The sequence below is a fragment of the Mchenga conophoros genome, linkage group LG4 (genome assembly GCF_057382185.1).
Source record: "Mchenga conophoros isolate Kocher_MC1m ecotype Shallow Benthic linkage group LG4, M_conophoros_male_GT1.1, whole genome shotgun sequence".
In the NCBI taxonomy this organism is placed as follows: Eukaryota; Metazoa; Chordata; class Actinopteri; order Cichliformes; family Cichlidae; genus Mchenga; species Mchenga conophoros.
This window is the reverse complement of record NC_140529.1, coordinates 13,060,601-13,076,741: the sequence shown is the minus strand read 5'-3', so window position 1 is coordinate 13,076,741 and position 16,141 is coordinate 13,060,601. Positions and strand designations below refer to the sequence as shown.

Genomic DNA, 16,141 nt, shown 5'->3' with positions numbered 1-16,141 from the left:
AGGACACCATTCTGGTCGACGTGAAGCTTCAACCACTGCTTGAGTAGTGCAGCTACTGCAGGATGCTCTGACTTCACCTCAGTTCTACTTGGTCTTCTACCCAGCGACTTATACCAGAGCACTCTTGCCAGAACTTCCTCTGCCTCCTGGGCTCTGCATATATGGTCTGGTGTAAAAGACTGGGTAGTGTCAGAATCTTTGATTAATTTCAGAGCACTCACCTGGATAACTCCAACGCCTTGGCAAGGGTCTCTCTCCTCCACCGTTACAGACTCCATTGATGCGCTTATGGCTTCCTGTCCAACTTCAGCTGTACAGCTCTTCATGTAGCTGTCAATGTCCAGCGGCATTCGCGACAGCCCATCAGCATCTGCGTTGGTCTTGCCTGGACGGTAGCGGATGGTGAAGTTGTAGCTGGCCAGCTCCGCGACCCATCTGTGACCTGTGGCGTTAAGCTTCGCAGTAGTGAGCACATATGTTAGTGGGTTATTATCAGTGTACACCACGAACGATGGGGCATGGTACAGATAATCCCGGAAACGTTCCCAAATCGCCCACTTCATAGCCAAAAACTCTAATTTGCCAGAGTGCAGGTGGTACTTTTTCTCTGCTGGACTCAGGGTGCGGGAGCCATATGCTATGACTCTCATCTTGCCTTGCTGCCGCTGATACAAAACAGCACCTAACCCAACCTGTGATGCATCACAATGTAACACAAAAGGCTCTGTGAAGTCGGGGTACCCGAGAATGGGGGGTCGTGTAAGTGCATCTACAAGCTGGTTCAATGTCTCTTGGTGGGAGGTCGTCCACTGAATGGGCGCCCGTGATGGTAAGTGGCCTTTACTTTTCTTCACTTCCTTTTTGGACTTGTCGACTGAGACTGGAGCAGAGTTCTCAGAAGATGGAGGGCTGAGCAGGCTGTAGAGTGGATGGGCTATACGGGAGAAGTTGGGGATGAAAGGCCTGTAATAAGAGAGGAAACCAAGCATTTGACGTACCTCTCCGACGGTTGCAGGTGTCTTTTCCTTTAACGCCATTACTGGGGCCAACTCTGCCGGGTCCATTGTGTAGCCTTCACCTGTTACCAGCTTTCCCAGAAACTTCACACTTCGCCTGAACAGTTCACATTTCTTTGGGGTCAGCTTAACACCATGCTCTCTGTAACGCTGGAGGACAAGGCGGATATGTTCCAAGTGTTCATCAAAGCTGCTGCTGTGCACCAGGTTGTCGTCCAGGTTTGGGAGGCAGATAGTGTCTCTGAGGCCTGCCATACAGTGCTCCATGCTTCTCTGGAACTCAGCGGGTGCGGAGCTCAGGCCAAAGGGAATGCGTACCCACTGATAGAGCCCCCAGGGTGTGATGAAGGCGGTTAAGGGGCGGCTTTCTTCATCCAAGAAACCCTGGTGGTACGCCTTACCCTGGTCTAACACAGAAAACCAGGAGCTCCCGCCCAGAGCATCCAACATGTCTTGGATCCTTGGGATTGGATGGCGGTCTGGGACTGACTTGCGGTTGAGCTCCCTAAAGTCACAACAAAGGCGGAGAGTGCCGTCTTTCTTGCGGACACACACCACAGGTGATGAGTAGGGGGACCGTGATGGTGTGATCCAGCCTTTGTTAAGCAGGTCTTGCAAATACTCTTTCACTTCGTTGTGCAGGGGTTTTGGGATGGACATGTAAGTCTTTTTCACAGGATTTGTGTCATGGAGGCTTATATGCATCCTCAGGGATGGTATGCAGCCGACATCGTCACTGTCATATGCAAACGCCTCACATTCCTCTCGCAACATCTTCCTCGCATCCGCTCGCTGATTTTCATCCAGATGCTGGAGATCCACTGGTGGGTCCCATGACTTTGGTCTCTGTTGGTTCTCTCGTGTCTGTGTGTTACTCGGGTTGTGTGACTTTAGCTCTGTACCATTTTTGTTCTCTTGTGTCAGCTCATTTACTTTAGTCTGGATGCCAGCTATGTATACAGTCTTTACTGGTTCAAGGTATCCAATCACTTTACGGCTCTCCAGATAAACGGTGTGGTCTGTGGTGTTAGTCACAGGGATGGGCACATATGGTACTTTTCTGTCTGGGATTTTCACCAGTACATCACTGAATATTATGCCCTCTGGTTGTGGGTCAGCTCCATCAGGTAGAAAGAGCATGTCTTGGCCCCGGGCATGTGAACTAACGTGTGCCCGTACATAAACTGTAGTGACTTGGTTCGCTGACAAAGGCACTCTTCTTACACCAGTCCTTACCACACCTGTCTCTGGGCCTTCACTGCTGTTCTGCACAAGCTTGACAACATTATGTGCAGTGCGTACAGTTATTTCAAATGCTTTACTCACATAGTGTGCTAGCTGTTTTCTTCCTCCTTTGGTCTTTACTTCTTCCTGGTTCACGATAGCTTCAATGACATTGTAGCCAATGATGGGATCACTGGCCACAGCCGGGTCACTGGATATCAATATTGGAACTTGCAGCTCACTGGTTGGGGACAAATCACTGCCTAGTCTGAAGCTGACTTCTATCCAACCAATGTAGGGAATGGGTGTGTCATTTGCAGCAAACACTGTGAGCGTCTCATTGTCTAACAGTTCTGAAACAGGTCTGACGACTGTGTGAGGGAGGTGGTTTTGCCGCCAGTTTTCATTTACTATGCTGGACTGTGCCCCTGAATCCCACAACACCTTAGCTGGGTGATTGTCCATAAAACAGTTCACAGTACATCTGTTTCCCACCAGGCTTACTAACCGTGACTTCCGTTGAGGGGGTAGATAGTGAACCTCAGTTATCGCTGATGGGACACCAGTTGCAGTTTCTTTGGAGGATGTTGGTGGGCTTGACTGTTCATTATGGGACCGTGGGCTTTGGACTACTGTTGGTCCCGTCTCAGTAGTCCCTCCCCGTTTCCCGATGGCAGTCTCGGTGCTCGGCATCCACGGGAGTAGTGGCCCTCTCGCCCACATTTGAAACAGTGCAGGCAGCTCTCTCCTTTCCCCTCTTCTTTGCACTTTTTACAGCCTTTTTCTCGTTGCTTTGGTGCCATGGGGCGGGGACTGGTTTCCATAACAGCCATAAACATTTGTTTCATCTCTTTACGTAGTTCTTCTATAATCTGCTGCGTGTCTGACTTAGTCTCTTTATTTTTCACTGTTGTCATGGCCACTGTAGCGGGGGATTCTCTGGGTTTGGAGGGGCTCTGAGCAGATGTCAGGGCTGTTTGGCATTCTGTTTGGAGCTCTTGGACCCTGGGAATCTTGGCTGCAGTGGACCTTTTCCGTTTCTCAAATCTTTCATTTTCTAGCTTTGAAGCTTCATTGACTTTCTCAATCAGTTCTTCATCTGTTATGGTTATGTCGTTTAGGGGGGGCAGTAGCTGATACTTGATAGAGTCACTGAGCAGCCCAGTTTCAATGGAGCGGAGGAATTTGCGCTGGATGGTGGCTCTGCTATACAGTTCATCTGTCTCCTCATTTGCCGCTTTCCATAACAACTTCTCTTTAAGTTCAATGGCACGAAATACAAAGTTTAAAGCAGTTTCTTTGGGCTCTTGGGAGATATTGAGGAGCTGATGGTAAAGCTCAGTGGGGCTGTCTACCCTATAGTGTCCCTTTAATATGGTGAGCAGTTTGCTAAGTGTTAACCCACGTTTAATCTCCAACATGTCTCTTAGGGGTGTTCCTGGACTAATGGCCCTAATTACCGCTTCCACAATTTCAGTCTCCGAGTGCCCTTTTTCACTCCCATTCTCAATCTGGCGAATCAAGCTGAGATAGGATTGCTTGTCCTTCTGCCCATGCTCTCCAACCTGCCCACAGATTTTAAACTCCTTCTTCAGTGTTACCTCTTGAAGAGTTCGCGTTGCCTCTGGTCGGGCTCTGGGTGAGTAATCTGCAATATGTACTGGAGTAGCACATGCGGTGTTCTCAAGATCTTTCTTTTGCATAGACTCTATGCCTTGGGGTTCCCTTTCTGACTGACTCTCCCCTTTGCTTAGTCTCTGGATGTATACAGCAATGTCTTTATAAAACTGTTTCACTTGATCCTCTTCCTCACTTTTCTCCACATCATCAAACATGCCCTCTGCCAACCTGATGAGTGTCCTCTTGGTCTTGCTGTGAGACTCTGCGCTGTCCAGGCCGGAACATTTCAGTCGCCTGCAGACATCCACAAGATGCTCTCTCTCCAACTGCCACAAGGCTGCACTCACTTCGTCACGCAGAGGTTGCAGAGATTCCATTTCTTTTGGTTGAAGGTTCGTCTCTTGGGAAAGAAGGTGGTTGGTGATGGTGTTGACTCACTAGCGCCACCTCCTGGCTGGCTCGCCAAAATATGTTACACTGTTGAAATGATGGGCCAACTCATCTCCCGTGCAACATATTTATTTTTACAGAAAACTGTAAAAACAGAAAAATAAGACCATCAGTTCTCTTTGGCGCGCAGGCCGTACGCTGCCTCTTCACCACTGGCACTACTTCTTCTAGTGTAGCGTCAGCTACCGAGGACCGAGCGCCCGTACAGGACCGAGCGCCCTCTGCTGGCGGAACTTATACAACAGTAAAACTTACATTGCAGTGGCCTTACTAAAAGAAAATGTCCTTGAGTATAAAATAAAATGGGGGGCTACTATTTTCATGTCTCTGTCTTTAACATAGTGCCACACCAGCATATAATTAGGTCTAGATCAGGTGACCCTGGATTCTCCCTTAGTCAGCCTGCAATTGGGCCTAGGCTTTTTGGGGGTTCCCATGATGCACTGAGTTTTTTCTTCACTCATGTCTTTATGTTTATACTTGTTATTATGAAACTCTGGCTCCACAGTGTGTCTTTTGTCCTGTCTCCTTCCCCTCACTCCCAACTGGTCACAGCAGATTGCTGCCCGTCCTTGAGGCTGGTTCTGCCGGCGGTTTCTTCCTGTTAAAAGGGAATTTTTCCTTATCAGTGTTGCCAAGTGTTTGCCCATAGGGGGTCATTTGATTTTTGGGATTTTAATATTAAGTCCCTTTATATTAACTAGTAACTACAATTGGAGCTTTTAAATTAAATGTTATATGTAACTGGGGACAGTTGTGATCACTCAGCTTATGGCCAGCAAACTCTTACATAAGCTGCCAGAAATGAACAATGAGGTAGAAACAAACTCACTGTATACAAGTCAGAGGATTTTGTCTCTAACTAGCAGCCTGAGTGATGTGGCTGAAACTGACAGTATTGAAGATAATTTAAATGAGCTTTGAGCCTGAACACCTCTGGGTCATCATATAGCTGCAATAGCACGAAAGGCAATCATAATAAAATATAAATGTGCAGTCTGCCTGGTACTACAGTAAGAAAATAGCTCCTAGCATCCATCTAACTACATGGTAACCAGACTTTAATACATATTAGGAGCAGGCTAGAAAAAATATGGTTGGCGTAAGCAATGGTCAAGGTACTCTTTGTTTTATCACACTAACAGATTTAAGAAATGTGAATAAGCAGAGTAGCTAATGCCTCTGTCTCCTAAGTCCTGTCACTGTAAACAAGGAGGGATGCCTCTCTACTACAGTGTCTCACCTCCAAATCTCTTGCAGGTCTTTCTTAGGGAAAAAAGGAGTTTTGCAAAGCCGGCACATCTTTCATGCTGGAGTTTGATTTCCTCCCTGCTCCTGCGACTGTGACTCTAAAAGGAGGTGAAGAGCTCAGCAGCGGTTTTGTTGGACAGATTACACATAGTGTAGTGTCCAAGCGTAATGCACACAAACACACTGATCGCCTTTTTAGTGCAAATGCTTGAGCACAACATGTGGGCCACTAAAGCTCCTAACCTATGAACTCTCATTCTGTAAGCTGTGAGATAAATACATTACTTTCTAACAGATCAGCCATTAAATGGAAACTAAAAGAAATCTTTTTGCAATTTTCCAGTTTTTATTAGCATTTATTATGAATTTATAATGAGTTGGATACTTCCAGTGCTTACCTTGGTATAAATGAGGCCTAATTGTAGTCCAATAAACACACTAATCAACTAATGATGATAAAATATACAGTAGTTATACTGTTCAGTATATAAAGTAAATAAACAGCATTAACACTTTTCACAGTATGCAGTGTGCCATAGGTCAGAGTGGTTTTACACTGTGAAATGTCTTATAACACCCCACACAAATTTTGGCTTTTCTATTCAATCATATACATCACACACCACATGCCCATCAGTGTCCACTAGGTGTCAGGGAAAAGCAAGATAAAAACACTGTGGGGTCTGTGGGGACACATGCTCATTGGGTTTACTCATAGAGATCACAAATGAGCTGTTCTGTATTCAACAGGTGCACGGCTGATGTTTTAAATGCAGTATAGCGACTGATCACATGCTGGTTTCAGGCAGTTGAATTGCAGCACTTAAAGGTTACCAAAAACCCCCCAAAAATTTTAGTTGAGTAAACTGTGTCGGCAATCAGAGAACTGTTAGGCATAGCTAAGCCCCACATAAATCCTTTGCAGCGATTTTAACTAAAAGCTATTTTTCATATATTTGTAAAAACTGAATGTAATGCAAACAAAGTTTTTTTTTTCCATGTCAGCACTGTTGGAGACTGCTAACAAAAACATTAGCCAGGTACTTTGCAAGATTCAAATATCACATATGTCCTTAGAAAGTCTGAACTTGTAACATTCATCAAGCTGAGAGATGTAAGACATGTAAGAAAAGAGGTGTAATCACTGCTGTGCAGTCCAAGCATCAACCTGCAGAATGTCTGACTTACTTCCTCCCAGGTGGCCCTTTATACTTACTTATTTAGGATTTAACGGGTCTGGGTTTTATGTGGAAGTAATCCTGACGTGGACCACCTGCCCAAACACTGTTACAGACTGAGCACACTCCCTCACAGTGACAGCCCCCGACTACATGAGCAGCCAGAGAAACATAACAAACAAGCCAAGGTGTTGCCAGACTTCCAAGATCAAAATACAATTAAGAATCCAAGGAACACATTGGAGCCAGATCCACTGAGGACCCACTCCCCAACCATCAGCTCCCAAAGGATCCACTGCCAACATCCTAGTGCTAGACTTCACATCCCAAGGTGCCTGTGTCCACACCCCAGTGGGGCTTGTACACAGCATTATGCAGGCAGTTTTAATGTTGTGGCTAATGTGAGCATCTCTGGCTGTTGCTGTCTCATTGTGCCTCCGTACTCTCACATAACTTGTTAAATCTTACTTCCCTAATGAGGTTTGTATCGCTGGATGCTGTGGAAATGCGGTGTGTACAGAATGGTAACTGTAGTTCAGATGCATGTTTAGATATCCTGCTACTGAGCTCCAGGAGACGTTTGAAGTGGTTTGAAAAAAACTGTTTTTTTACCTGTCACGTTAATGAGCTGGTTAATAGCACAGTTACTGACCACTCAAGGTTTGCAGTGATATCTGTGGTTGTGTAGTTTTGCACTGAAAGAATGCTGTTATTTATTGTACTACATGGATTGGTGCTTGTCTTGGTACTTAAGCGATCCTGCTATCAGTATATGTAAATAAAGTGCACATTGAAGATGCAGATAACAAACTCACCTGTTGGTAATCATCTCAGCTGCCTGCTGTTTAAGATGGTTGTTGAACTGGAACTAGTTAGTGTTACTGGCTCATAGTCTGAGGTATTGTATGCATTGGCTTGTGTCATCTCCTCACCTCTTCCGTTTCTCTCCGCGGGAATCCTGAGTGGGTCTCTGAGAGTGGGTTTCTCCTTGTGTGGAGATGATTCTGTGAACTAACATTTCTTCTGCCGTCCCCACTGCACCGTAAATAAACACACCTTCACTGAATCTTTCTGGGTTCTGCATCTTGAGTCCAGTCTGTACTGTAGACTATGACAGAATGATCAGGCTCACATGGACTCAGCGGACTCAGGTGCTGAGTCGCTCTCTGGATCTACAGAAAGAGAAGCTGAGCACACATCAAAACATGCTCTGTCAAATGCCATTGTGCAAAAGATTGCTGAACTCTAGGATATGTTTGTTTCTTCTGCGTCTCACACTATTAATCCTCCACTTGTCACTACCCAGGCACAGCCTTTGCTCGCTCCTTCGCCACTGTCACCTCCCAAACCTCTGGAGAGACCTGTTCCAACCCCTGAGGTATTTTTTCAGATTTCTTAAGGCAATTTTTCTTGGTGTTTAGACAACAGAGCTGAACCTATTCGTCAGACGGCACAAAAATTACTGGTTGAGTTACTGCGGGGATGTGCATTGAGGTGGGCGCAGGCAGTTTTAAACATTAACCCTTATCTGTCTTAAAAACAATAATATCCACCACCCTCTTACATCTGCTTCAGTAGAGGTTTTAAAACCTATTAGGCAGGAAAAAAATTGGCGACTACAGACGGCCGTGCTGGAGATGAAATATCACATAGAAGCCAGTAGTCCTTCTCCACAGTTTCACCAAACAGCCACCATTGCCTGGTCTACCAGTCCCAGATAATAATATGTCTGACATATTTCAACTATGGAGTGGAAACCAGTCTAAAAGAGAAGCCACGTTTCAGATGGATGGGGAAGACTGGCGACCACCTGCATCACTGACGGTTGATGACATTTTCCCATCAATCCAACTTCCGAGGTGGACCCAGAAAATCAACTAACCACCAAAATTCACAGACTAGGTGAGATGCAACCAACCATCTTTAAACTCTGACTGTGGAAAACCAAAAGGTATCTGTTGATTAATAGACCACCTCCCACTATGGACACACATCAGCTGGCCTTGCAGGGCATAGCAGATTTAATAGATGGGCCCGTTACACCACAAGTTTGCCTCTAATATGATCCATGAGCTAACAGGAAAAGGAAACAGTGGGGAAATGGATTTGAAAATGAGGACTGCATTCACCATTTTAAAGGTCAGAAATAAAAGAACGGATGGGTTTTAAAATGTTTTCAGTGTTTGAGTTAGTGGTTCTTTGCAAAATCCATCAGATTTAAAGAATTATTGGATTAATTTTGAAATATTTAGTGTTACTTTACTTAAATGATAAATTTAGTAATGTCTTACTAAATAAAATTTTAGGCATTTTACTGCATATTTTGTTGCACAATTGGAGCACCAAATTCTTTATTCTAATGCGTGTCCCACTTCTAGTGCTCCATACAAAGCCAATTCAAATAACCACCAGTTAAGTTATACTGTCAGCACATCATGCTTCTACTTAAAGATCAAATCCACTAAGCTTTTTTTGTGAAATCTATGACCTGCAGAGGTCCAGAAATTTGGAATGAACTTTTTTTTAAAAGAATCTGTTTTAGGAAATTATACTATATGTATTATGTAAGCTCTACATAGCTTTTCCAGGGCTCCTGTTTATAACTAATGCATTGTGACTTTGGAAGTTTATTAACACAAACTCTTAAAAAGCATTTAAACTCACTAACAGCCATTACTTTGAATACACTATACAGGGAGTGCAGAATTATTAGGCAAATGAGTATTTTGTCCACTTCATCCTCTTCATGCATGTTGTCTTACTCCAAGCTGTATAGGCTCGAAAGCCTACTACCAATTAAGCATATTAGGTGATGTGCATCTCTGTAATGAGAAGGGGTGTGATCCAATGACATCAACACCCTATATCAGGTGTGCATAATTATTAGGCAACGTCCTTTCCTTTGGCAAAATGGGTCAAAAGAAGGACTTGACAGGCTCAGAAAAGTCAAAAATAGTGAGATATCTTGCAGAGGGATGCAGCAGTCTCAAAATTGCAAAGCTTCTGAAGCGTGATCATCGAACAATCAAGCGTTTCATTCAAAATAGTCAACAGGGTCGCAAGAAGCGTGTGGAAAAACCAAGGCGCAAAATAACTGCCCATGAACTGAGAAAAGTCAAGCGTGCAGCTGCCAAGATGCCACTTGCCACCAGTTTGGCCATATTTCAGAGCTGCAACATCACTGGAGAGCCCAAAAGCACAAGGTGTGCAATACTCAGAGACATGGCCAAGGTAAGAAAGGCTGAAAGACGACCACCACTGAACAAGACACACAAGCTGAAACGTCAAGACTGGGCCAAGAAATATCTCAAGACTGGTTTTTCTAAGGTTTTATGGACTGATGAAATGAGAGTGAGTCTTGATGGGCCAGATGGATGGGCCCGTGGCTGGATTGGTAAAGGCCAGAGAGCTCCAGTCTGACTCAGACGCCAGCAAGGTGGAGGTGGAGTACTGGTTTGGGCTGGTATCATCAAAGATGAGCTTGTGGGGCCTTTTCGGGTTGAGGATGGAGTCAAGCTCAACTCCCAGTCCTACTGCCAGTTTCTGGAAGACACCTTCTTCAAGCAGTGGTACAGGAAGAAGTCTGCATCCTTCAAGAAAAACATGATTTTCATGCAGGACAATGCTCCATCACACGCGTCCAAGTACTCCACAGCGTGGCTGGCAAGAAAGGGTATAAAAGAAGAAAAACTAATGACATGGCCTCCTTGTTCACCTGATCTGAACCCCATTGAGAACCTGTGGTCCATCATCAAATGTGAGATTTACAAGGAGGGAAAACAGTACACCTCTCTGAACAGTGTCTGGGAGGCTGTGGTTGCTGCTGCACGCAATGTTGATGGTGAACAGATCAAAACACTGACAGAATCCATGGATGGCAGGCTTTTGAGTGTCCTTGCAAAGAAAGGTGGCTATATTGGTCGCCGATTTGTTTTTGTATGGCAGAAATGCATATTTGTGAATGTGGAGATGTTATATTGGTTTCACTGGTAAAAATAAATAATTGAAATGGGTATATATTTGTTTTTTGTTAAGTTGCCTAATAATTATGCACAGTAATAGTCACCTGCACACAGAGATATCCCCCTAAAATAGCTAAAACTAAAAACTACTTCCAAAAACATTCAGCTTTGATATTAATGAGTTTTTTGGGTTCATTGAGAACATGGTTGTTGTTCAATAATAAAATTATTCCTCAAAAATACAACTTGCCTAATAATTCTGCACTCCCTGTAGTCATTCAGACTACAGCAGTGTGTGAATGGGTGGATGACTGGATGTGTAAAGCGCTTTGGGGTCCCTAGGGACTAGTAAAGCCCTATACAAATACAGGCCATTTACCATTTTACAGCACTCCGTTTAGATACAATAAACTAAAACCACACACACGATCTGACAACTTTATTTACAGACTTGTTTCATCAGCCATGTTAAAACAGTATGTACAACACATACAAACAAAAATAGTAAAACATCACACAGACATGAACAAAGGACGCACAATAGAAATGATGGTACAGTAGGGAGAGGAGAGGTATTAGAAGTCAATCTAGAAATTGAAAGTGCTCTGGCTTTCGCTGATCTGGAACGCATAGCCGTCATTGGTTGCTTCTGGGATGACACTCTGCACGACTTCCTCCTTTAAAAAAATAAAATAATTATTCTTATTAAAGTTAAAAAAGGCACAGAAATGCTCATTTTGCAAACCACTCTCCAGGACTATAACCCACCTCCTCAGAGAAGTATTTCTCAATCAAGTTCAGGGAGGCTTTGTAGACCATCTCATTCTCATGTGACTGCAGCGCCTCAATCTTGTCCAGTCCACCGCATTCCTCGATCATTAGACTCAGCTTGTCGGACTCACCGATTTTATCCCCAGCCTAAGATCAAAACACACCAGTGATGTCATTTATCATCAGAACAAAAAACCCCATCATCGAATCTTGCAAAAATATAAATATCAACTCACCATGAAAATGTTGGTAATGGCATCCAAGATGACAAGAATAGTTTTGCTGTCCTTGGAGGAGAGGAGATTCAGAAGTGGCTCAATCACATTGGCTTGAACCAGGTAGACCACCTGCTGAACAGTGCCCCCACTGGTGAAGTTTGTAACTGCCCATACAGCCTCTTTCTGAGTTTTGTAGTCTCCCTGCAGACAAAGTTCATAAGGAACATAGATCATTTAATTTAAAATAAATAAAGGGTATAAAATATGTACCTTTACATACACACACAAAAAGCATACCCGTGCGAGCAGCTCAACCATGTATGGAACGAGGCCTGCGTTGATGACCTCTTGGATTTGTGAGTCCTTTCCTGCTGTGATGTTAGACAGAGTCCAGGCAGCTTCCTTCTGAACGTTGGCCTTTTTGTGGCGAAGCAGTGGGGGGAACATGGCCAAGGCTCCAGCATCCAGCACTGCCTGTGTCTGCTCATCTGTCCCAGTCACAATGTTGCCAATGGTGCGGAGTGCAGGAGTCTGAGGAAAGGCGAGAGGAAATGCAGTGAGAACAAGTCGCTGCACATCAGGGGGACTGGGTGAGAAGTTACGACATAAAAGAAACTCAAGCAAGACTTTATACGTACAACCACAGGCAAGACTTCAAAGCCAAGCAGCTTCACCAGACGAGGGATCAAACCGGTTTGGATGACCACCTCAATGCGGTCGTTGGGGCCATCTGTCAGGTATGAAACAGCCCAACACGCGTCAGCCAGCACCTCCGGGTCATCGTGGTGTAGCAGACGGACGAGAGCGGGTAAAATCTGCTGGATGGCTGTCATAGGAGGGGAGGGGTTCTTATTGCGGCACAGGTTTGACAGTGTCCACGTCACATTTCTCAGGTAGCCAGCCTGCAAAGATTTCAAATATGAGAAGAGCACAAGGTCAGTTATATTTGAGTTGGGAAACCACCTACTGGCCAAGGAGGAGAATAAACGATTGAGTCTGATCATGTCAAACTTTTGAAACTTTCTCCAGATATAAACAGGGAGAGAAACAGAATCCACACTCACACTAAATGCACTGAGGTCAGCCAGCAGACCGAGCAGAGGGGCCACAGCGCCATGCTTGATGACCTTGTCTCTAAGAGCTGATCCATCACCTAAAAAGGAGGGGAAAATATATTTTAAAAAAAATAAAAAATGAACAAACCTCACTTTATCACCACTAAAATAAAAAAAAAATAAATAAAAAAACCAAACAAAAAACCAAACATGAATATTTTCATATTAATTACCAGCAATATTTCCAAGGGCCCAGATCGCCTGCTCGCTGATGTGCTGGTGGGGGGATGTGACCAGGCTAATAAAGGCAGGAATGGCCCCGCCTGACACGACAGCGGCCGTCTGCTCGGACGTCCCGGAGGCGATGTTAGTCAGAGCCCAGGATGCTTCGAACTGGATCGGAGGACAGTCCACATATCCCAGGAAGGAGACAAACTTGGGGATGAGACCAGCGCTGATCAGCTGGTCAATGGGAGGATGTTTGTCACGAGACAGCAACTTCCTGTATTCAAAACGGTACATAAGAGTTACTGTGCCAGTAGTTATGTAGCCTTTATTTATGGAAAAAGAAGAAAAAAAGAAAAAGGATGATTTCTTTAATGCACAGTCATTACCGTGCAGCCTGTGTAGCCTGGAGCTGGGACTCAGAATTCCCACTGTTCACTCCTGCGACAATCTCCTCGACAGTCCACTGCCTGAGCCCCTGCACAGGACAACAGAAAGCAGTTTATTGGACATGCAAATTTAAAACTGGATTTTGTGTTGCTATATTTTGACATGTCAGTGGGTTAACAATGAATATCACACTGAACGAACTCCAACCCATACAAAAACCTAACAGATGGGCAGATCAATCCCAATGGTACTGATCCCAACAGCAGTATTGGTATTGACTAGCACGATAAGATTGATACCGAGTTTAAAGGATAGTATGTAACCCACTCAATTTCTAGTTTTGTGGACATTGAAACAAAATGATTATTGATATTGGCAATAGAGGCCCCTAGTATCAGATCAAAATTGGCAGTACTGCACAGCACTAGCACCAAGCTGTTGGGACTAGATCCGTTTTTTCTGTTTACTCAATGCCAGATTTAAGCAAAACAGCAAATGATGCTTTCAAGTGCTCACCTGACAGTTCTGGCTTCTTTCTTGTAAAGGAGAAGTGGCATCCTCAGGCATCGCAGACACATTTCTCCTCTTGAATATCTGGTCATCTTTCTTGGCCTTGCGCAGCTCCACGTTCACCTCCACCCTCCTGCGTCGAAGCTCCTGCATTTATGTCACATACCAATAAATAAAATAATCAATTCTCACAAGCTTGCCGTTCAGCGAGCAGTTGTGAATAGTGCAGATGAAACTCACATTGACATCTTTGCCTTTGTTCTTGAACTGGTTCAGACGGGGGGAGTTCTCAGCCATTTTTAAGTAACAGGAAATGTCAACAGCGGTGGGCAAAAATAAAAATAGCCTCTAGTCGTGTTTATTCCTGAAAGACATTTAGAAGAAGTCCTTAAGCACACGGAAGCGCCTCGTGATCGCGCATTAAGACATATGGCGGTACTGCTTGTTTGACTTAAGCTATCGGGCAAGCGTTTTACGTAGAAAATACAGTTGATGCAATAACTACACGCAGAAAGACAACAACTTCTTTTTCAAAACTTAATCGTAAAACACTTTTAAAAGTCTCATTAAGGAGTTAACACATGCTTACCTGTGCTCGAGCAGAAGTTATGGCATACCGAAAACGCCGCACAGACCTTTAAATTCCTGCTTTGGAGCCTTCTGATTGGGCTGTTCAAGCTGAAGCATCCTGCCGCCTCTTCTTATTGGGCCGTTTAAAAAAATCACGGTGAACACAGGAAATGTCGTCACTTAAATATCGCGAGAACTCTGTATTGGGCGCTACCACGTCAGATCTGACTGCGGGTCGGTTTTGTGCCAACTTTGTACATTTCGAGTTGAATATTGGAACGGTAGCACTGCTCCCAGATCTGTGCATATTTGTTCAAGTATCACGCTGCTCTTGCAGGGAAACAACCCCCACAAAATAACTACCTTCCCATGTCTTAACTAACCTTTAATAGAATACATTTAAAAAGTACGTGTAATAAAATATATTAACAATAAATCTGGAAGTTACATTATGAACCATTGTTTAACAATACAGGTGTGGTCTGAGGATGTACACATCATGGCCGTGAATGTCATGGTAAATTTGGGCTTTTAATAGTTTCTTTGAAATGTTCTTTTTCCAGGATACAATGATTGTATAGCATACATCTTTAATGACTTTAAAAAAGAAGAACTGGGTGAACAAGTTTTGGATTTATGTTGGATATGTAATCAATACAGGCTCAAAAGAATACATGCACTCTCTTAAACCTTTTAAAAAGTAGCGCTGAATGTTCGACAGCGTCCTTTAATTTGGCCTGCTTCATTAGTGATCACGATCGACTAGAACCGGTAGTTTCTCTTTGCGAGCATGAAAAGGAATAATTTGACAGGATATATACACTGGATTCATCAAAGTCAGAAGAACTCTGAATAATTTTACATTTAAACAAATTTGTTGCATTCTTTAACAACTGCAGGATCCATGATCATGGGTTTAAACAGTTGCACATAAGTACAGGTTTTATATCGCCGTGGACTGAGAGGCTGCCGACCAAGAGAGAAGCCCCTGCTCCGAAACGGAAACATTCAAACGCAGCTAAAAATTGCTTGTTTGCGATTAAGGTTTTTGACCACAGTGACAAGAGATGTTTGGAGGGGTAAAGGTGAGGCTTTCAAACCCAAGAACACTGTACCAGCTGCCAGGCACGGTGGTGGTAGCATCGTGCTCTGGGGGACGACCTTCAGATTCTTCAACTTCGGCTCAAATAAATAACCGGCTTAAATTCAAACACACCTGGGCGTTCCAGCAGGACAATGATCCCAGACACACATCACAGTTGGTTTTGTAATAGATAGAACAGGCCAATGTTAAGCTTATGGAACGGCCTCCTCAAAACCCCGACCTCAACTCTACTGAAAATTTGTGGAATACACTTTAAAGCTGGAGTCAGGAAATCAGCCAATTTAAATAAACATCTGCCAAGAAGAGTGGTCAAATATCCAAAACTATGCCAAGGACTTCTTTATGGATAACAAAAGGGTCAGGCTGGAGTGGAACTTGCTAACCAAATAATAGCGGGAATGTGTGTTTACTTTTGACCTTGTATGGATTAGTAAAATCCAAAATCAATTTTTAAAGTCATTAAAGAGACGCTGTACAATCACTCCACCCTTGATAAAGAAAAGTTCGAGGACATCATTACAAGCCCATGAGATCCGTGCCGATAAGTGAATATATATTCCTGACCACAACTGGATATTGTTTTGAACTGTAACGGT

General features: G+C 44.0%; 1 protein-coding gene across 1 annotated transcript; it reads right to left on the bottom strand.

Annotated features, from left to right (window-relative positions):
• Positions 1-11,125: 11,125 nt before the first annotated feature.
• Positions 11,126-14,577, bottom strand: kpna2 (karyopherin alpha 2 (RAG cohort 1, importin alpha 1)). Its single transcript, XM_085270428.1, has 11 exons — positions 14,460-14,577; positions 14,111-14,234; positions 13,877-14,017; positions 13,360-13,448; positions 12,979-13,247; positions 12,755-12,843; positions 12,329-12,592; positions 11,988-12,221; positions 11,709-11,891; positions 11,470-11,619; positions 11,126-11,378 (listed from the first exon to the last, which is right to left on the bottom strand). The coding sequence occupies exons 2-11, from the start codon at positions 14,165-14,167 to the stop codon at positions 11,289-11,291; spliced, it is 1,566 nt and encodes a 521-aa protein (XP_085126554.1). The 5' UTR covers positions 14,168-14,234; positions 14,460-14,577; the 3' UTR covers positions 11,126-11,288.
• Between the last annotated feature and the right edge of the window lie 1,564 nt (positions 14,578-16,141).

Excerpts from the sequence above, each read along its gene's own strand:
- kpna2 (XM_085270428.1), bottom strand. The coding sequence starts at position 14,167 with ATGGCTGAGAACTCCCCCCGTCTGAACCAGTTCAAGAACAAAGGCAAA. Across the intron at positions 13,248-13,359 it reads CAGGCTACACAGGCTGCACG|GAAGTTGCTGTCTCGTGACA; the intron begins GTAATGACTGTG and ends TTTTGAATACAG. Across the intron at positions 12,844-12,978 it reads GGCCCTTGGAAATATTGCTG|GTGATGGATCAGCTCTTAGA; the intron begins GTAATTAATATG and ends CCTCCTTTTTAG.